The sequence below is a fragment of the Crocodylus siamensis genome, chromosome 2 (genome assembly GCF_052110815.1).
Source record: "Crocodylus siamensis isolate JL-2025a chromosome 2, ASM5211081v1, whole genome shotgun sequence".
In the NCBI taxonomy this organism is placed as follows: Eukaryota; Metazoa; Chordata; order Crocodylia; family Crocodylidae; genus Crocodylus; species Crocodylus siamensis.
The window spans coordinates 287,955,015-287,977,263 of NC_143396.1; the positions used below are offsets into that span (position 1 = coordinate 287,955,015).

Below are 22,249 nucleotides of genomic sequence, written 5' to 3' on the forward strand. Positions count from 1 at the left end.
TTCGTCTGCTCTCAGACTGCACCCTGTGGATTGTCCCTTGGATTTGGTAACTTGGGAGCTGATTCCTGGATCCTGGCCCTGGCCTGTGTTATGGACTCTGCCCCTGGATTTCCCTGGTAATCCAGCTCCTGAATTCTGACCCAGCCCCTGACCCCCAGCCTGTCCTCAGTGGCCCAGCTGTTAGGCAGAACTGCCTACACCCTGGTCCCTTACAGTAACCATTCACCAAATCTCAGATGTCATTGTTAAAAGAAGAGAGGCTTTTTTTTTTTTTTTTTTTTTTCTTTCCTGTTTTTTGCACCGGCCCTGGAAGCACTGCAATACCAGGTCAATGCATGGAGTGGATGGAGCACGCTCCGGTTCCACCACCCAATACCAAAAAGAATCCGCTCAATATAGACCTCCTGTGGAGGACATATCAGAGACAATTACCCTTAAAGCACTCATAGTACAAGCTATGCATGATTAAGCCATAGCTAAAAAACAAAAAGAAAAGAGGCATTTAGCCACGTTAGCCTGATGTCAGGCAGAAGGTAGGAAAGAGTGCAGACAAATGCTTGGAGCCTTTTCATCCCGGGTCACCGTTGGAGTTGGTCGGCTGCATGTGAATCATTCTCAGCTTGTTCACACAAAACCATTTTCTAAAGCATGTTAACTGATTTGCATCACACAGTTTGAATCAAATTTAAATTTGAAATAAGGATTCATAGACGATCATTGACCATCAGGGAGGTTTTCATACATTTTTGCACTTCCGCAGTAGGGACAGCAGAGGGCATCTGGTACTACGCCTCTTGGTGGACGCCAGCAAAAGCAAGCCCTGATACCTGCCATATATACAGTTTGAATTGCCTAATTCAGACTGCTCTACTCTGCATTCAATGTGGATTAGTTGATTCAGACTGGAGCCAATTTTAATTCAGACTACAGCTGTCCCCCTGTATATAGCGATGACTGTAATCCGGATTAAACCTAGAAAAATGTGACATCTGTAAACGGCCTGTGGGTCCAGACCCTTAGAGACTTACATGGTTCAGAGCCATGAGCTATTGTAGGCAGCAACCTATTGAATCAGGTGGTTGCAAATGAAAATATCCCTGGTGTGCGTGGAGGTAAAAGGAGAGGGGAGAGGATGCTGCCCAGACAAATAATAAGTGGGTTGATTACATCAGTTGAGGCAAACAAGGCAGTTAACACCTGGAGAGAGACTGGAGTAAACAGCTGGTCAGGGTTTGAATTATACTTTGACTCTTAGGGGGAGGAGTTGTAAAAAAAATAAATAAATGAAACCCGGTTTATTGGAAGGAGGAATCCAATTGGAGACCCCCTAGGTTATGATTTTCAAATCTTACAGGGGGACTCTCGTCTCTAATGGGGGGGACTCAGCCCACCCAAGCTCCCCCAAAATTCACACCCTGCAGGTGGTTCAGGTTATGGGATAAGAATCCACAGTCCCCAAGACCACAGCCTATACACTCCAGCCTATGGATGATTTCTTCTTCAGCAGTCTTGTGCTCCAGTGGCTTTTTAAAAGATTTCTTGCTCTGTTAAAGGTGCGACTTGCAGCACTAAGAGACTGCTCCCCACTTCATGCTACCCTAATGCTCCTTCTCCTGGTACTCAGAGCAAGCCCCCGGCCTCTGCTCAGGTATTTCCACATCCTTACAGTCCCTTATGCTGTTACTTAACGCATCCTGAAATTCGCAGGACCTGCTCCCTTTCAGGGCTGCAAATAGCAAAGTGCTAACAGGGCTTGGGATAGAAGAATTAATTCTTCATCCATCGCACTGGGCGTTTTTCTGATTGCCAAATTAGCCTGCTTGTATGCAGCTTAGACTGTCATGACCTAATGTACTTTTCAGGCTGTTTAGTACTTACGTAAACTGAACACAGATTGGCCTTGTCAGTCATGGAGAGCAGTCATCCTCAACTGCAAGGGATTGAGAGAAGCAAGACAGTCATCCTCCACTGCAAAGAGAAGAGAGAAAATGATCATAGTGGTCTTAGTTCTTTGGGAAAACTCCCTTGCTATCCATCACAAAGCACCACGCTGACATTAATTTTAGACCTTCCTAAAATGGACCGTTTTCCCTATGCTTTTATCTGTGGGCCTGAAATTGAGCCGGGGTAACATCCGCCCGTGAGCAGGACTGTGAGATATGTCAACCTATATGATGAATGGATAGAAAATAAGAACAGTGGAAACAGAACCTAGAAATTACATACTCACACAAAATAAAGAAAAACGCGTTGTGGCTAGTTCCCTTGAGGTGGATGCTAATGTATGTGTCTACATAGAGATCCTTTAGTCCAGTGGTTCTCAACCTTTTTAGGTTCAAACGTAGGCACCAAACCTACAAACCTAAATCTTGACCAGGTATGTGCCTGTACATCGGAAAACATGCAGAGCTAACCAGGGCAGGACCTAACCTTCATCCTCATTCTTGGTGTAAAAGCACCCATCAAGCCCAGAGAAAGTAGAGCCCTCAGTCTTTAAGATGCGACAGGATGGCGATGGTGACCTCAAGTTGGTATCTGCCATATCAGAGGTCGTAGAATTTCAGCCAGTAATTACTGGAGAATTATTCTTCCCTCCTGCATACGTATGTCCACTTTGCTGAGCTCAATACTTTATTACCTGTAGAGCCGAGAGACTCCCGGCAGGAAGTGGGTCCCACTGGGTGCTGTAAATCCCTTGCATGCCTTCACACATTTAATGAAGAGACCTTGCTTGTTGTCCAAAGCAAGTTTGTGCTGGACCTAGAGTCTATCACCGAGGTTGGATGTCTTTCTAAATGTACGGCAATAACTGTGTGATGCTAAATTTACTCGTCATCTTGGTAAGACCTTGGCAGCACCTCTCACTAAAAAACATGCTCCAGAGCCCTTGAAACAGAAGGGTGTCCTGCACTCAAAACAGAAATTGTTTAAAGCCCCCATTGAACCCTTAGCAATAGTAGGATCAATTAAAGGGACTAAAACAGGTGACACATGGAATGCTTTTGGATCCAGCCTTCTTTGCTTCCCAGAAGGGGAGCGCATAGTAGGAGCGTGGATATCCATCTGGTGTCTCAAGAAGACTGTGGGAGTCTGAAGGTTTGTGCGTTTTTTTAAATGAAGCACAGACACGCGCTGCGTTGACTGACTACTCTCTTTGGGGGATAAGGACTCAGCTTTGAAACTCCGAGCATCTGCTCAGAATTAATCCGCACACACGTCTGTTCCCCAAGTGTGATAGCATAACCTTTTTAATAGGTTTTCTGCAGTTTTCGCCTTTCAGTTCCCCGCTCGATCGGTTTCAGTCTCTTCTATCTTTTGAACATTTTAAGGTGGACAAACTAGTCCTAGGCCTTTGTGATTGTGTCTCCTGGGCAATCCTTAGGAAAGGCTCATAACAACCCTGTGAAGAAGTAGCAGAATGCTCTTTTTATGGAGAAGGAAATGAAAACACAGAGGAGCTGAGAAAAAAGCTTCCCTGGCCTTTCATTTAAGGTGCCCGTCTTTAAGCCATATTAAATCTGATTTTTCAGCCAGTGCACTTGCAGTTTCCATTGGAGAGAAATTAAAGCCAGGAGTGTACAAACACCTTTGAAACTCAGGCAAAAGAAAGGATAGGATGACTAAAATGGAGGTGGCATTTCAAATCCTGAGCATATCAGAGTTTTTCCTATCATCCGGAAATATGGTATAGAGACAGATGACCTATTTATTTACTGCAGTATCACCAGAAAGAGGAGGAAGATGGTAACACTACTTGTTCAGAGCATTTGTTGATAGGTCAGTAGTGTTGTCTGTGGCACGCTGTTTGTGCTTTGCTTGGGCTTTAAAGTGCCTACTTGGAAATAAGAGTGTGTGAACCATGGTGCAGGAGGGGACAGTACAAGTCACCATCAGCTATTGAGATAAAGCCAATTGGAATATGAAAAAGTTTTTTCTTCACCAGCAAGAAGGCTTATTATTATTTGTAGTACGATCGCACCTGAAGGCCTCAGTCAAGCGTGCATTTGGGTGCAAATATACAGTGACTACTCCATGCTCCAAGGAACTTGCACATCAGCAGACAATACAAAAGAAAGGAAAAACCAAGTGGTGGAGCAACTTGATCCAAGTTCACATGGCAAGTCCATGTTAGGGTCATATCTACTTTGGTTAGGCTATAAAGTGCAAATCTACCCTGCCTTCCACTTGACTTCAGCCTTACACAGCTAACTACATCTCTCAGGAAGAGAACCCAGAGAGCCCAAGACTTCAGGCAGACCTGCTTTCCATCTCCTGTGCTAGCTGTCTGAGAGGCATGGAAAGCAAAGACAGTTTGTTTTATACAGTTGCCAACAAGAGGAATGTATAGCTGCATAAAGTGAAACTCGATAAAAAGAGTTTATTTAAGAGGAAACAAATGGGTATTGCCATTCACAACAGTTGCAAAGCAAGCTGTGTGTGTGTGTACACGCACACGGGTGCATACGTGTGTGTGTTAGTGCATGTGTTCGCTGAGCCATTTTTGCCAAGTGGTGTCCTCTTCCCACTCCCCATATGGCAGTTGTGACTCTGCCTTCCTTTGGGAAATTGTTTAGGATTCAAGAGACTTCATTTACCAATAAACATAGTCTTGGCAGCATCTGGGAAGTGCTGCATTGCTCGCTGAAAACCTGCCTCCTCACCTCCCATCTCCTCCTACTACAGACCTAGGCAAGTGTGAATGATCTCACTGCACTATGTTGGAAGTTGCAAGCAGACTCATACAGTGCTAACAGCGCTGCTTTGCAGAACCGGGATGCAGCATTTTTGTGTACCACATGTTTTCTTCCTCTAATATGCACCGTCTGTGACTTTGCTGGGCCCGAGCTGTACAAAGCCAAACATGCAAACGGATGATTGCAAGCAGGAGGTACAAAGCAAGAAGCTTGGTCTGTGAATTTCTGTTAAGTTCTGGCTGCTTTATGCCCCCATCTTAAAGCCAGGTTCGATGTCCTTGGAGGACCACCCTAGCAAAGGGATGATCTTTTGTGGCACAGGGCTGGAGCTCATCAGCATGGCTGTATGAGTGGGGCTTCCTTGTGACCCATCCATTCTTCTTGGTTGTTTTTGGCCACTGGCAGATCACTTACATAATTGACATGGTGGAAGGGCAGCGTGGGACTCTAGGATCATTGTGGGAGAAATGAGGAGAAGAGGTGCGTGTTGAGGAAGGTCGTGAAAGGAGAGAGGAAGGTAGCACTGCGTATATGAACTTCTGGATGTTTATCCAAACACAGGATTGTGGCACCTAACCAGGGTCACTCAGCCATTTTGTTAAAGTAGTCAGGATTGTTATAGATTAAGACCCTGACCTTGGAGATTATATGAGCCTTTTATTCGTAATTTGATTGTTAATACTCATTGTCTGGCAAAATGTATGAGTATTGTACATGAAAACAATTCTGACTTGGAAAACAGAACTGAGACAGCACGGAGACAAGAATTGATCTAGTCAAAGTCTGAACGGCCTCATAGGATCACACTATGAATTTATCAGGACAGCTGGAAACCTACTGAAGAACAGATCCAAAGGTAAAAATTTGGGATCTTACTATTCCACTTAGATTATCTGCAGTGATATGTGGGAAACTGTCCAGGGTTTTATGGACATTGTTATGGTTGCAAGGTGCCTCATAGCATATTGATGAGCTATTTCACTACATGTACCATTTACCTACTCTAGGGCCATTTCCCCAAACTGAGCTAAGGATGTGCTCATTAATATTTGCTTAAGTTAATAACGGACCCTTTTTTCTGAAGTTCAGACCCTAACCCCAATGTTCACTAAAGCCACAAAACCCCAAGAAGACCTAAAGATCTTTTTACTTCTACCCCCATAGGGCCTTGAGACTTGACTCTCCATTCTCATCTGGCCCTGAGAGACCTCCCCACCTCCAAACCATACCTGGTGGGGTTTGAGTGAATTTGTGTTGGGTCCCTTGGCCCCCATCTTTCATTTCTAGACCATGCTCAAAATGGAAGCGGATTGAGTGCAGAAGAAATGACCTCTGTGCTCTACAGAATGATATGCTTCAAAGAATGGGGATGTACATGAGGTGGCAGGGCAGCCAGCTGATTTAAGTGGGTTTTGGGTCAGGCCCTGGTGAAGGAGCCTGGGGTCAGCCAGTCAGTTCTGGGAATGTCTTGGGATGGCCAAAGAAAGAACTGGTGGCAAGAAGGCAAGAGGGTTCTCTCTTTTAAAAAGCTGTGAACTTAGGTCACGTCTCTGAAAGGTCGGAGAGGGGCCAAATTCCTGTAATTGGCTAACTTTGTGATGTGCATTTTGGACCCTGCTCATGCACCATATAGCACTCACCACTGCCTCACCTGTTTTCTCACAGATGTATCTCCCCTGAAATCACTACTGCAAAACCAAGGTAAAGCAGTTGGCAGTCAGTCCCATTGTAGCTAACCAAAAGCTTAGGGTTGTTGTTTTGGATTTTTTTTTCCTTTTCAAATGTAAGTAGGAAAATAAATAGCTGCTGTGCTGTATTCAGTGCTGTAAGTCCTCCTGAGCTGCCCCAAACAAATATCTTAGCTAGGGAGTTTGGTCCACCCTGTTAATCAACATACAAAGATGGGTGGGGGTGTACCTTAGGAATGATTAAAAGGTTGAGCACGGTGGATTGTGTTTAATCAGCACCCAGTACTTTGGGACCAGCTGGCAGTGAACTATGGCACAGTGAAGTGCCATTTAAGGAGATGCAGGGTAAAAGTCCTGAATTCTTTCAGTGTGTTTCAAGGTGCCAGCTGGTGTTCTGCTAATAGCAGGGTAGCCTTGTGAAAAAAGCCCTGATTCCACTTCAAAGCCAGTCCCAGATGGAAAACGTTGGAACAAAATCAGATCTCAATGCTTGATCGTCTTTTATAGAGAAAGTTTACAGAACAACTCTAACATTAGAAGCATAATGTAATAGGAAAGCGGGGTGGGGAGGATGAAGACAGTCTAAACCTTTAGAGCAGGGCTTGGCAACATCTGGCTCGTGGGCTGGATCTGGCCCATGGAGCCATTGGATCCAGCCCACAGACACAGGGGGCTTTGCCCACAGTATGCCATGGGTGGACAGCAGTGGGGATTTGTCCCTACTTCTCTGCAGCTGAGTGGCTGGGGGGACGGGGATGGTCTTCGCATATGCCATGATGTGGCCAGATGGTGGGGGAGAAGCAAGGGCAGCAGGCTGGGCCAGGAGCACAGGCCCAGTTGAGACCTGAGCCACGTTGATCTGGCCAATGGCTCCAAAACCTTGCCTGCTCCTACATTATGGCATGCACCCTGTTGGACAGAAAATTTTGAGAAAGGAACATTTTGGAGGAGGGAACAATTTTTGTTTTTCTGTGGAGGGAAATACTGCGTGTGTCTACATGTTCATTAATGCACCATGATTACAGCACATTAAGTTTAGTACCTGTAATAATAGGTACTAACTTAGTGCACCATAATTAATACTACTGCACATTAGTGCAGACGAATGCTTTTAAGTGGCTCTTGATGTCCACTGGACTAAATCTACTGTGCATTAGTGCAGATGAACAGTTTTTGTGTGACTTTAGTGCCCACTGAACTAAGCTACTGCAGGTTAGCACATTAGCACGGGTTTTGCCAGCTATGCTAATGCACAGTAGAATTAGTCCAATGGGCATTAAGTGTCATGTGTAGATGCACTCACTGTGTCCCAAAAATGGGTCTTCCTTAGGCATACGCACCACCTGTAGCATCTTAATTGATCTCCAGGATCCAGCAATATATTGTGGTGTTGGCTTCGTGTTTAAGCCAAACATAAAAGCACAGAGTTGAGAGGAGTAAAGTCAGCAGTGATTTTACTCTTGCACAAATTTCTTGAGTGCCTTTTCATGGAGTGAATATGGTGCCTTTTAACCTCTGGATGGGCAGGAAGATGCAGATAAGATCCTACAAGCTGCTTCTGAGAGACAATCCCAAGTCCTTTGCATACTAGCTAGCATGAATCCAGGTTTATTGCCATGCAGTTATTAGACACCAATCAAGCGTGGCAGGTGCGTCACCATTTGAGGTGATCAGGAAACTGTTTGCCATTGAAAAATGCCATTTTGATGTTATTGTTTTGTCCCATAGACTTGCATAGATTTCAGCAAAATTTCCCGCAGAAAACAACTTTGCCTAGATAAAAAAAAAAAAAGAAGCTTGCCATCTGGAGAAATTTATTTAGCAAACAGGAAATGTTGACCTGGTGGTGTTTATCCCGGGGTCTTTTTTCTAGGCTGTTGTCCTCTAGATGGTCCTCTGTTTTGTGTCCTGAAATATAAACTCTTGGAAATCACTTTATCCTTTCTGTTACTTGTGTTCTTCAGGAAAAATATGGCAACATTGCAAACTCATCACTGCAAGTGATGCTGTCAAGACAATGCCCATATCTTTCTTGCAGCAAATACTGTGCTATAAACACTGGAAGCCACAAGGCCTATACAATAATACACCTGTTGGATGATGCAGTCTTTGGTCACATGATTACATACTATTTTTTTCCATAGGCCTTTGCCTCATTTGGGTTTGTTCTGACTTCCATTAAAGAATGACAGACTTCACTTGGACTTCAGCAGAACAGGATTAAGCCCCCAATTCACAGAACAGACAATGTGGGGCAGAGTTAAGGTTATGTAGGAATACATGAAGTTGGTATTTCCTAACATTCATGTGCTTGAACTCATAAACTAAACTAAGCAACTGTCTTAAAAGGTAAAGGCAGGAGAGCCATATAGCACACCCATATATTTAAATATATATACAATATATCTTATCAGATACATGAAATGTACTTTAGACCTTAAGTAAAACAATTTTATTCCTTATATATGGGCAACACCGTAGAGGATTCTTGAACGATGTCTGTTGTGTGTTTTGCAAGTGTATCAGATTTATATGTAATACAGATTTACTATCAGGCAGGTATATGAAACTCCCTTGCAAAAACTACTTGAAATGCGCTACCAAAAAACCCCAAAAGCCAGCCTGCCTCTTTTGAAATGGTGGAAGGCCCAATTTGTTAAATGGGCTATGTGTATTGACAAATGAGTTGAAACTGCTAGAAATGTATATACTGCCCAACATCTGTGTGTCACAAGATGCAGTGGCTAATTTGCACAAGTTCAGATTGTAATTACGGGCCCTTCAAAGTTTCCATGATGAGCTAGAAAATCCCCTCCTCCTCCCTTTATTTTTTTAATCAGAACATTTGTAAATGTGAATATTGGCTCTTTTTCTCTCCCATGAGTGAAGTTGGTTGCATTAATACAGCTATATTAACAGGACATCTTATGGAGCTGTCTACTTCCTAGGCAGAGATTCAGCGAGCAGCCATGTCTGGCATTTGCAACAGATTCCCTAGTTCTAGGATTTAATTAGCTTGTGTGTTTCCAAATGCAGCTAAGAAATAGAGCTCAGTGTCATAACAAGCGATGTAGTCACGCTTCAGGGATTTGTAAAGGCAGAAGTCAAAGACAAACGTCTTCTAAGGAGGAATTAAAAATCACAGTGGGTTGAGCTCCCTTCTTTATCGCCTTGCAGTGCCTTTGAATTCAAATGAAGGTGCAGAGGTGTAACTCAGCACAGAATTTGGCCCAACATAATATTCACACATAAAGCAATTCCAAGCACATGAGGAAGTGGTAGCCACTTCATAATTAAAGGTTGCTGTTATGTTTTCTTGAGAAGTCAAATTTTGCCACTCTAAAATTAGAAAGACACTCTGGTGGTTTGGCCTCAAATTGGGGTGAAGGAGAGTTTTTCTATAATGAATTAAATTTATCTAAGTGTTCCTCAGTGACAGCAACCTAAAATGAGTATTGGGTTTTCAAGAGGGCTAAGAGACCTCTGAACCCATGTCCTGGGTCTCACTTTGTGCTTGATCCACAGGGTATACGAGTGTGAAGCAACGTTATTATAGAGCTTTGATGTTTGGTTTAAGTTGTAACACCTTAGATTATCTTTTATGCCTTGAACTGTGGAGGTCCCAGGCTTATTCTGTTATACATAGGATCTCAAATCCCACTGAGCCTGGTACATGTCCTTCCAAAGTGCTTCTAATGTCATTTTTTCACTCTGCAGCAAACAGAAAATCAAGACCCAAAAACCAAAACAAACCAACCAACCAAAAAACCTGAGCTCCATCCCCTTTTCTCCTCCCCCCCGCACCCAACCCCCCACTTATTCCAGAAGTGATTAAACAAAGTTAGCATGGCCGGAAAGATTCAGACAAGCCCTTGGTCTGGATTTACCAGGAACCGAACCAGTTTACAGAGCCAGCTCTATGTCCATGAAGTTCATACAGAACCTGGGAAGGTTCTGCCCAAATGCAATACGTCTTATCAGATACACGATAAGGCTTCCCAAATAATAAGGTGTGCAGAATGGGCTTGCTTGTCATGCAAACTCAGCTGGCTTTTCTGTCGCATATATAATCATAGAAAGTGAGGGTTGGATAGGACCTCAGGAGGTCACGTCTAGTCCAACCCCCTTCCCAAAGATCCAACTACATCATCCCAGCTAAAGGTTTGTCTAGCTGGGTCTTAAAAACCTCCAAGGATGGAGATTGCACCACATCTCTGGGTAACCTGTTCCAGTGCTTCATCACCCTCCTAGTGAGAAAATTCTTCCTAATATCCAACCTAAACTTCCCTTGCTGCAACTTGTGTCCATTGCTTCTTGTTGTGCCATCTGCCGCCGCTGAGCACAGTCCAGCTCCATCCTCTTTGCAACCCCCCTGCATGGAGTTGAAGGCAGCTATTACATCCCCTCTCAGTCTCCTCTTCTCTAGACTAAATAAGCCCAATTCCCCCAGCCTCTCCTCATAAGTCATGTCCCCCAGATCCCTCCACATCTGCTGGATGGCCTCTGCGTCAGGAGGCCTAGGGCTCCTGGGTTCCTCAGCTCCCTGGGGACAGCAGGGCAGCCTTGCTCTCTGAACTGACCCAGTTCCTGGGCTCTTTATTTCCCCTTTTCAGGAAATTTTAACATTTTTGGGGAGGGGGGTTGTTCCAAATTGGAAATAAAAGCAAAATGCAACACGTCCAAATCCCACCTCCCACCATGGAACGGCCTTTCTCTGTGCCGCTCTAGATACCGACTACTTTACTGCGCTCTACGAGCTGAGACCTGCCATGTGTCGACAGCTAGTTCAAACCTCCTCTCAGGAGTTACTAATATTGAACTAATAGCATCACCTCGGCAGGGAGCACTGGTAGCGGGCCTGTAGTGGGACATATCAAGGGACTGCTGTCCTTTAAATAAGGCGGAGCCTTTCCAGGTCTCTTCTTTGCTGAGAGAGCTCAGAGGATAACCTGATAATTAGGCAGACTGGTCAGTGAAGGAAAAAAACTTCTTCGATCCAGGCTCGGGATCAGTGTGGCATGAGAGAGATGTGGGGAAAACAGAAAATACACAGCTCTGACCAGAACTGAGAGTTGATAGGAATGGGGCAGTCATTCTTAACTAGGGTGCACTGAGATACTGGGGAGGGGGGACTTTTGGATCTGACTCACAAAGCCATGGCTTTGGCAATGTTCGGTGGATGGAGGGGTTTTGCTTATGCCATGCTCCAGCAGAGCGGTGGGGGCTTTGGTGGAAAGGGGGCTTCTCCCCACCACCCAGCTACAGCATGACATGGCCAATGTGGTGGAACTCAACCTAGTTTCATAGTTGGTCGGGTCAGAAGGGACCTGAGCCGATCATCAAGTCCAGTCCCCTGCCTTGGCAGGAGAGAGCGCTGGGGTCAAACGACCCCAGCAAGGTGTACCTCTAGCCTTGTCTTCAAGACCCCCAAGGTAGGAGCCAGCACCACTTCGCTTGGAAGTTGGTTCCAGACCCTAGCCACCCTGACCGTGAAGTAGCGCCTCCTGATGTCTAGTCTGAATCTCCCCTCTGCCAGCTTGTGACCTTTATTCCTGGTCACTCCTGGCAGTGCTCGGGGGAACAGGGACCCCCCCGCCCCAATGCCTGCTGATCCCCCCTGACTAGTTTGTAACAGGCCATTAGATCCCCCTCGGCCTCCTCTTGTGGAGGCTGAACAGGTTCAGGTCCTGTCACCTCTCCTTGTGGGGTCTGCCCTGCTGTCCCCTGACCATGCGAGTGGCCTCCTCTGGACCCTCTCCATGCTGTCCACATCCCTCCTGAAGTGCGGCACCCAGAACTGGACGCAGTACTCCCGCTGCGGCCTGACCAGTGCCGCACAGAGGGGGAGGATCACCGCCTTGGACCTGCTTGAGATGCATCTGTGGATGCAGGACAAGGTGCGGTTGGCCTTCCTGACCACGTCCCCACACTGCCGGCCCATGTTCATCTTGGCATCAGTGATGACTCCAAGATCCTTTTCTGCCTCTGCCCTGATGAGAAGGGAGTTCCTCAGCTTGTAGGTGTGGTGCCAGTTGTTCCTCCCCAGGTGCAGCACCTTGCACTTGTCAGTGTTGAAACCCATCCTGTTCTCATCCCCCCACCCTTGTAACCTGTCTAGGTCTGATTGCAGCCTATTTCTCCCTTCTAGTGTGCCCACTTCTACCCACATCTTAGTGTCGTCTGCGAATTTGAACAGGGTGCTTTTTACCCCCTTGTCTAAGTCGCTGATGAAGATGTTGAACAGTGCGGGCCCGAAGACCGGGCCCTAGGGGACCCCACTGCCCACATCCCTCCAGGTCAAAAATGACCCATTCACCACCACCTAAGATGGGTCATCCTAAAAAATTGCTGGAAAACATTGCCAACCCCTGGGTAATGCATAGAGTCACTTGGGCTGAACTCTGAACCCCCCATCCGAGTTGGCATTGGGTCAGGAAAGGTGCTTTTTTGAGTAGCTTGCTGTATTTGGAGACCAGCAGTTTGCTGCTATCGCTGCCTGGGCCCGGTAGGGTTAGACACCAGAGGGTCTGCGGAGCCAAGGGGACGCTATCAGGCGTTGTTCTTGGAAGCTTCTGCAGTTGCTGATCTAATTAATAACCAGGTCTTAGGAGCTCGGATAGTTGCCAAGTAGATTGATCACTTAATCAAGGTGATGTGCAGCACCAATTTTAATCATGGGGTTAATAATTGATTTTAATTGTGTTTTGCATTTGCGCTTTTTAGTTATTGTCATAAGGAAAGCTTAATTATATAGCACAGCCATGAAGATATATGAATTTGCACCCAAATATAGTCTTTTTCATTGATTTTAGTACTTCTTTTTGGTAACCAGAAGTATACGGCCTTGCGATCCACATATCATCAAGCTTGGTGTATTCAGATACCTGCAGTTTTGAACTTTTGTTTTAGCAGTTGGGAAGGAAATGCAACATTCAGATTATTTTTCTTGGAAATCTGTAGTACTGAAACAAAACATTTAGTGTCAACGTATTCAAAATGTTCTGTGCCAAAGCATTATGTTTCATTAGTTTGACACATTTTGCTTTGAACATGTCAAAACAAAACATTTTGACCTTTCTGAGTTTGCTATGTTGTTCAAGGGAGGGAAAGGTATTTCTAGATCTGGTGACACGTGATGGACCAAGGGGGAGAATTTGGTATGAGATGAAGTACAGTAACAGATTCCATGTCATTCAGAACTTGTTTTCCTCAAAATATTTAATCGAGTCAACACAAATAGTTCTTTTTCCCCCCTTGTTTTAACATATCACATTGTTTGGCAAAGCAATGTTTGCCTGAACATTATTTTAACTACCTCTAGTTAACAGATGGTTTCAGGTCACCATCAGCCAGATTTTTCCAAAGCATGCAGGTGCTCAGTGCTATTTGCTGAAATACCGAACTGTCTCATTGAGAAAATTAGTACCATATTTTCTCAGAAACCAGCTGGGGGAAATTTAGGTGTGCGTTATACGTGAGAAATAAAGATCCCCAGAGGTCTGGAGATTTGGTGGCAGGGGGGTGGTGGTAATGTTAGTTGCCATGGTTCCCAGAGTCACTCAGGGAGCCGTAGCAATAAGCATTGCCCCTGCTCCCCTGCCATCAAATCTCCAGACCTCCGGGGAGCCCCCTCGGCTGGCATGCGGTGTCAGTCTGCAGTTGAACCTGGCCCACAGCCCCAACCCTACTTGCCTAATCAGGCTCTGGCCCACAGTCCTAGCATGCCAACTCCAGTCCCACATGTGGTCCTAGCCACCACATGTCTCACTGGGTTTGGCCCTGATGCATGGCCCCAGACCTGGAGTTTCCAGACCTGAGATACTTACCCATATGCCAAGGCAAGATTTTTTTTTCTTGGGGCCTTCCAAAAACAGAGTGCATGTTATATTCTGGGACATGCTGTACGTGAGAAAACCTGGTAATAGATTTCATAGACTTTCACAGCCATCAGGGCTGGAAGGGACCTCAGGAGATCATTGGGTCCAGTCCCCTGCCCCAGGGGCAGGAAGTCAGCTGGGTCAAAGGATCCCAGCAAGATATATGTCCAAATGTTTCTTAAAGGAGTCCAGAGTAGGTGCTAGCACCACCAGGCCTCCCTGTTCCAGGCCTTGGGGGCTCGGACAGTAAAGAAGTTCTTCCTTAATGTCCAGCCTGAAATGGTCTTGCAGGAGTTTGTGACCATTCGACCTCGTCATCCCTTGGGGCGCTCTGGTGAACAGGCATTCCCCCAGATTCTCATGTACACCCCTGATGTACTTATAGTTCATATGAGCCATATGCCCACCATGCCTAAGTATTTTTGATAATCTCACTGTGCACCTTTTTTATCAGTGGCTGCATCTACGCATGTCCCCCATGGCACAGTTTTTCCTGTACTGGAAGTACTTTAGTAGTTTAGGGAGTACTAAATGACAGCCCAGTAACAGCCGTTACTGCACCATCCCAGCGGCACACAGTTATTTGTAGCAGCCACATCGCTGTAGTGATGCATTATAGTGAGGTAGCTCATCGCTACAGCGACACAATGTCAGCATCATAGTTTGTGCCCACCAGCGCTATGTCGCCATAGCAGGTAGACGCACCCTGTAAGTGCCTGAATGCATTTGATAGTCCAGCTCTACTTCCTTCAAGTTTTTCAAACTGGTAGAATTCATCCTCTCTCACCTGCTTTTTATTCATGGGCCACTTTGAACTGTAGAATCATAGAAAAGTTAGGCTAGAAGAGACCGCAGGATGTCCCTTCTAGTCCAACCCTCTGCTTGAAGCAGGGTCAGCGCTGCCTGTCAAACCATCTCACCCAAGTAGTTGTCTAAGCTGTTCTTAACACGCACGGACAGAAATTCCACACCCTCTCTGGGCAACCTATTCCGGTGTTTAATTCCCAGGGAGCCTGGTTTTCCCTGATTAAAAGATCACAGATTCTCTGATAAAACCCCGCAGATCCACAATTAAAATGAAATGCCACTATATATATATATATATAGGTATCAAGTGAACACAATGTTTTATTGATATATTTACAATTTTAAAACAATTTGGAAGCCTACCAGTGCCTCAATCAATATAATAAAATCAATTCTAAATGCCTATAAATTTTGGTACTTGATTTGGGGTTTTTTATCATGGAAAATCAGAGCTCCCCCTCCCCCCTTAGCTCACCAAGACACAAGTTCATGCCCCTCACTCCCAAGCCACAGCCCCCAGCCCTGCTGGTGCCCCTCACTCCCCACCCAGAGCTCCCTTCGCCCTACTGGTGCCTCTTGCCCCCCATCCACAGACCCCTGCCCCCTCACAGCCTTGCCGGGGGGACCCCCAGCTGCCAGGGCTATGGGGCCAGGGACCTAGGTCCACAGCCACCTGCCCCCTGCAGCAGCACCCAAGCTCCAGCTGCCACCCATGGGAGGCAGCAGCTGCTGCACCCTGAGCAGGGAGCCCAGCTCCCCCTCCCTCATGGGCAGCACGGCCAGAGCAGAGCCCGTGGGGAGGCGGGTGTGTGCTGCCCACTGTACACACTCCTGGGGCAGCAGGTGGATAGCCTGAGCTTGCAGCATGCAGCCCACCCCTGCACCCACCCTGTCCTGCACACAGATCTGGGGGACTCATGTCCCCCTCTGCTCCCACAGTAGTGTGTGCAGCAGTGAGGAGTTGGCCCTCTCCCCCACCCCCCAGACGACTGCCCACAGCTCCATCCTGCTCCCCACTGGGGCTCTGCCGCCACGTTGCAGCCCTGGACCCCAAGCCCCATGCAGTGCCCAGCTGGGCAGCAGCCTCAGCCCCAGCCCTGCTCTGCTTTGCCCAGCTCCCTCCCTCCTTCCCTATCGGGGCCTCAGTGCTCCCTGTCCCACCAACTTACCTGCAGGACCTGCTCTCCAGGCTGCCTGGCAGTCATGTACATGCACATGGCTCCCCCTGCCTGACCACCCTCCTCCCACTCCTCCCAACTTTCTTTATAAGTCAGTCATGTTTCCCAGGTACCTTATCATTTTTTGTTGCTCTCAGCTGGACTCTTTCTCATTTGTCACATCTTTCTTGACCTACGGTCCCCAAAACTGGACATAGTACTCACCTGCACCAAATAGAGCAAACAAATACCTCCTCTTGATTTCACAGGTGACACATCCTTTTATACAGCCCAGGATGCTGTTGGAATTTTTTTGCAACAAGGGCACACCGTTGGCTCATATTCAGCTTATGGTCCACTATAACCCCCAGGTCCTTTTCTGCAGTACTTCCACCTTGTTAAGCATCCCCCATAGGTTTGTTCTGTCCTAAGAGTGAGTCCTTACTGAATTTCATTCAATTCATTTTGGACTACAGTATTCCTCCAGGTTCTCTAGGTCATTTTCGATCCTAGCCCTGCTCTCCAGAGTGGCTATCGCTCCACCCAACTTGGTGTCAGCTGCACATTTGCTAAGTGTGTACTTGATTCCATCCACAAACCATTAATAAAGATATTCAACAGTATCAGACTGGTTTGATGGTCTATAGCAGGCCCTCCCACTGTAACATCTCCCTTGCTGTTTTCCCTTCTTACTTTGACCCAAAGGCTTTCAACAGGCCTACCTCCTGCTTAGTACCACATCTCAGAATGTGTGCATGTCTCTTCTAGATAGGGTTGCCAACCCTCCCGGATTGGCCGGGAGTCTACCGAAATCGGAATCAATCTCCCAGTGACTATTGAAAGCAATCAGGAAATTGCTTCCATAATATGTGATGTACAGTACAATTAACGACATTACATCATGTTGGGGGAAAAAAATCTCCTGCAATAGCTTCAGTCAGAGTTGGCAACCTTACTTCTATATAAAGAACGCAAACTGATTTTCCCCCTGACAGTCCTTTCTGAAAACGTTACACCCATCCGTGACAGTAGTCCCGTCATGCAGACTGTCCCACCAAGTCTTGGTTATCCCATTTCTATCATACTTCTGTGGGTACTAGGACTTCCAATTTGTCCTGCTTATTCCCCACACCTCTTTGCATTAGTGCATGAACATCTTAGATGATTAGCCAATTGTCTTAATTTTTCTCTGAGAATATTGTTCAAGCTCTCCATGTTGTCTCCTCTTTCTTGGTTTTTATCTGTGTTACCTGGATTTTTAGTTACCTCTTGGCTTTTGTCTCCATCATTGAACCTAGTTAAATCTTCTTCAGTAGGCTTGTGAGACTGCATATGAGTACCCTCTTCTTCCTCTTTTGCCAGGTGGACCTCCACAGCCCTCCTTGCAAGCACCATCCCATGGCCACACCAGCAGGGCTTTGGCTTCTTTGACATCATGTCTGCAGCCATGCGTTGATCTTCAGGATGTGTCTGCTTCTGCCTGGACATTTACTTTACACTGTAATGAACCAATCCAAGTGATGAAGATATATTCTCTTGAGTGTTTTAGCTAAACTGAACAAATTAAGGCAGAAGCACTCTAATACTGAAGAACTGAATGTACTGATTTCTGGAAATCTGTAAAGCATTCGCTCCATTATAAAGACTGAAAATAATAGATACACAGTGCAGTACATGACATTGAAACATACTTAAAAAGCTTGAGTTGACCTCAAGAAAGCTTCAGTGTGCACTTTAATTCATTAAAATTTGCCGTATCGTATAGGATACTTTTATTTGATTTTTATTTTTATTTGATGCAGTTAGAGGATTTTACGAAGGAATATTAAGCTTTAGGTGTTACTCCAGGCTACCATAACTTCCAGCTTATTTTAAATAAAACAAGTTTAAAAAAATGTATTGAATTTAAATATAATCCTTTCCTTTACTTCTGTGAGACGTAATTGATTTTTGTCCAGCTTGAGTTGTTGTTCTTCTTTCCCATTAGCAATTGGCCATATCTGTTAAACAATTAAAACATATTTGTTTCTGCCCAAATTAGCATGAGAATTCTCTTTACCTGGCCAAATGCTAATAATAACCCACTGAGAAACCAATTACTAAGAAAACGATTGGGCTTATTGCCAGTATCCTGGCAAAGTTGAACTGCAGAGGTGAATCTGACAATATGACATCATGGCAAGGCTGTTCTGTTTCAGGGAGGATGTTAGTGGCAGTGAGGATCCCCGGGACTGGGGAATTCTCCCTATGAGAATGGACAGCTCTAGAGGTTGAAGACATTGTCTCTGCTTATAGCCATGGCTATGACCGGCTGTAGATACATAAAGCAGTAACAGTAGCTGGATTTGCATTATAGATATTTAATAGTTTTATCTAATGAAGCTTGGGGTTTGTGTGAAAGTAGGGCCCTTTTTCCATAACCTCATCCACATGGTTGTCTCTTGTCTGTAAGTGTAACATGGAAGAACCTCTATTTCCCCTCAGAAATGAGTCGTTGGCATGGAGAATCATCAAAGCATAGCAAATTAGGGTTGGAAGGGACCTCAGGAGGTCACAACTAGTCCAACCCCCTGCTCCAGGCAGGACCAGCCCCAACTACATTATACCAGCCAGGGCTTTGTCAAGCCAGGTCTTAAAAACCTCTAAGGATGGAGTTTCCACATCTTTCTGGGTCACCTGTTCCAGTGTTTTACTACCCTCCTAGTGAGAGTTTTCCCTAATATCCAGCTTGCTGCAACTTGAGACCATTGCTCCTTGGTCAGTTCTCTGCCACCACTGAGAACATCCCTACCTCTGTGCACTTTCCCACATTGTTCATTTGTTTAGTTGCTTGGGCTTCTGTCATAGGGGGCCGACTTTAATTTTTGCTGGGGGTGGAGGGGCGCTAAGATGATGATCATGTGGAAAGTTTTTTATGCATTTCAGGTGACAACCCTCTTCTGCGATGTACTCAGTGCCTCTGGCATCTCTTGGGATTATCAGAAGACGTCTGGGCAGCCATTACTGTGCTCAGGAGGGATCCACAACATAACGCACTCGACAGCAGGCGTGTGCACATTCCCTCTTTCGCACACATACGCACACAAACCCAACAGCTCACACTCTCCAACTGTCCATTACACCCACAACTCCCTTCACCTCTTAAGTTAGCAAATAAAAACATGCTTCCCTTCTGTTTCCTTGCTGCAGATGGCTGGGGAATCTGTGATACGGCCTTGTACTTGCATCTCTGTTTTCATTTGAGAAAGCAAGCCAATTGCGGGACACCAGATCCTTATTTCCCCTCTCTTCCACGCGATGGGTATTCACACGCTAGTGAGAACGCAGCGCTCTCATATGCAAAGCCGGCCCCATCAGTAGGCGGGGGAAGGGCAGCAGCAGGGAAACGTTCAGATGTGTATCTCCATTTTTAAAGGTTAGAATTTACATTGTTCTCAAAGGCTCCTTTGCTGACTCTGACATGCGGAATTAGCCGTGCCTATTCACTTTATACTGCAATTTCACGTTGTATAGTCGAAGCCTAGGTTAACCCTTTGCTTGCTTTTCCTGTGTTTTAGTCCTCTTTACGACGGCTCAGACATTGAGAGGGATTTCGAGTTGCACGGGTACTTCTTTTCTTCTGCATGTGCTGATGGTTGTGTGCACATGTGTGCTTACGCACACATGTAGCTTCCTTATGTAATGTGTTAACTCTTTTCAGACTTTTATTCTGCTTTAAAAATCCAGGAAGGATCTGGAAGGAGCTATCTGTTTATATAAAGTTGGGTGAGAAGCCAGAACTAAGACCTTGTGAAGCATCAACAGGCGTTGAAAACATTCCAGGGAACATGCCTTTCCCTTCCCTCTAGTCATTTATATCCTCTTCCTTCCCCAGAAGCAAATCTCTAAACTGAGAGCACACTGTATTATCTCACCTCGGTACAAAGTCCTACGAATTGTCAAGAATATTTGCTGTGTTCTTCCAGTAAACAGTTATGGGGAGGATGAAGAGTTAACTACATCCTCGGACAGCGACGACGAGGTGATCAAACAGTTTGAGATCTCGGTGTCGCGCTCGCAGAGTTTTCGATCGGCAGTGTCTGAAAAAGGAATCCAGGTGGGGGCCGAACGTAAGCCGCGATTCAACCGCTTGCTGTCGAACCACGAGGAGTACAGCACTGAGGCCTCCGAATGTGAAGGTACTGTTTGTGTCCAGTGAGACCTAGGACCTTGCTTTCTGCATCCTCTTAATGCGGAAAGGCTCCTTCTATCCTAGTGAGTGACCAAATCCTGCTTCTGGTTTGCTTCAACTAAAATCCATTTTCCTGATTGATGCCTTTGAGGTTATTCCTGAAATACTTATTCAGGTCTGGATCCAAAGCCTGTCGAAGTCATTGGGAGTCTTCCCATTAACTTTGCATGGGTTTTGGATGAGCCCTGCAATCCTTAGGCAGCATTTGTGCAGATTTTACTCAGGGTGTTATCTGAGCAGCAACTGCAGGATTTGACCCTGATGAAATCTCATGAGCTGCATTTGTTAATCTGGTATGTTTAGAAAGCCTTGGAACAGAAGTTGTATGTCTCCTTTCATCGCAGCTTTCAAACGCAAGGTAAACAGCAAATGAATTATGTTGTATCATTCACCAGTGCACACACTACGTGCCAGGCAGTGACAGCAGCTAAGCATTTATGGCACCAACGGGAACATGTTTGTTACCAACCACTGCCTCGCATCAGTGGCATTTCCATATGGCAAGGGACAAAAGCATGCTTTTCACTAACTTACCTGAGCACATCCCAAAATACAGAGCATAGAGGAGAGAACCTCATCACAGGAAAGGCCCCGGAAAACTGATGCAGTTGCAGTTGCAATTCTAAAATAGTTGGAGCCATTTTTGTCTTCTGAATGTACTTTTTAAATATTTTGCTCTCTGTGCTTCAGACCCCTCTCTAGACCTGTTTGCATCTTGATGTAGGGTAGACTGTCTTCCCCTGATGCCTTTGAAAACCTGAATTGTTAATATAAATATTTTTAAATAAATGTTTAATCCAAACCTATTTTCACAGCACGCATTCAGAATTCCATAGTTTACTTCAGTGGGATCAGGATCAGGCCCTTTGTTCCAAGGAAGCCCCTGTTCCCAGTCCCCGAGGAGCTGTATTGATAACCCAGTTGAATGGGGGAATTCGCCCCAGCCTGAAAGGATCGGTGAGCTGGGTAAAGCCACCATTGCAGCGATGTGCCACCTTGGTGTACGTTTACAGGGAGGGGGCCTGGTCCATTGTGGTATCTGGAACTTCTCAGTTGCCGCAATGTCTCCTTGTAGTCAAATGGGCTTTGCTTGTACCAGCATCCAGCTTGGCCCCTGGTTGGCCTCAGTTTCAAATGAGTATAAAGAAAGCATAAGGTCACCTTTGCCTCTCCTCTGGAGCGAGGCAAAGTATATCAAACGTAGCTTCCCCTGTGCAGGACCCTGAAGTCCTCTTTTGTCCTGCAGCTCTGTCTGGAGAGGTCTGCTTTCTTATGCATCATGAGAATTGGCGAGATCAGAGGTGCAAGCTCATTTTGGAACATGCAGGAGCCTAGCGAGGTGCACTCTTACCCTTATTTCTCTCACCTTCCTTCCTCCCTCTCTCTCTCTCTCTCTCTCTCTCATTGCCCCCTTCAGTGCTGCAGTTTAGAGATATTTATCCCTTTTCTCTTGCTGATGTTCAGATGGGCCTCAAGCCTCTGATTCAGCCACATGCTCTGAGGCTGCGTGCAGTGCAGTGGACCACAGTGTGCTCTGTCTGGGCTCTCAGCTTCCTGGTATATTCCCTACACTCTGGGGCAAGGATGTGCTGTCTACTAGGCTTATTCCATTCAGGGCGTTTTTCACTAGGGGAGTGCCCAACTGAACATGAGCCACCTCATCACAGCTGGAGACCTGGCTCTCACCTTTCATGAGGCTAACTGAGCTCTATGCCACTGAAAGGCAACCTGCCACCCCATGCACACACCCCCTGTTAAATCCCATAGCAGTCAGGGAAGCCACTCCAGTAGCCAA

The 22,249-nt window shown here is 45.9% G+C and overlaps 1 protein-coding gene and 1 non-coding gene across 4 annotated transcripts in view; one reads left to right on the forward strand and one right to left on the reverse strand.

The window, feature by feature from the left end:
• The window catches only part of SYT16 (synaptotagmin 16), a 158,235-nt gene that overhangs the window by 100,548 nt on the left and 35,438 nt on the right, over positions 1-22,249 (forward strand). For all 3 annotated transcript variants that reach the window (XM_090034324.1, XM_090034323.1, XM_090034322.1), the window contains one exon: positions 20,189-20,401. In XM_090034324.1, coding sequence (XP_089890450.1) covers positions 20,189-20,401 — 213 coding nt within the window. The remainder of the gene's footprint in view (positions 1-20,188; positions 20,402-22,249) is intronic.
• On the reverse strand, positions 291-488 carry LOC149872360 (U2 spliceosomal RNA). Its single transcript, XR_016440927.1, has one exon. It is a non-coding gene; the product is annotated as a U2 spliceosomal RNA (small nuclear RNA).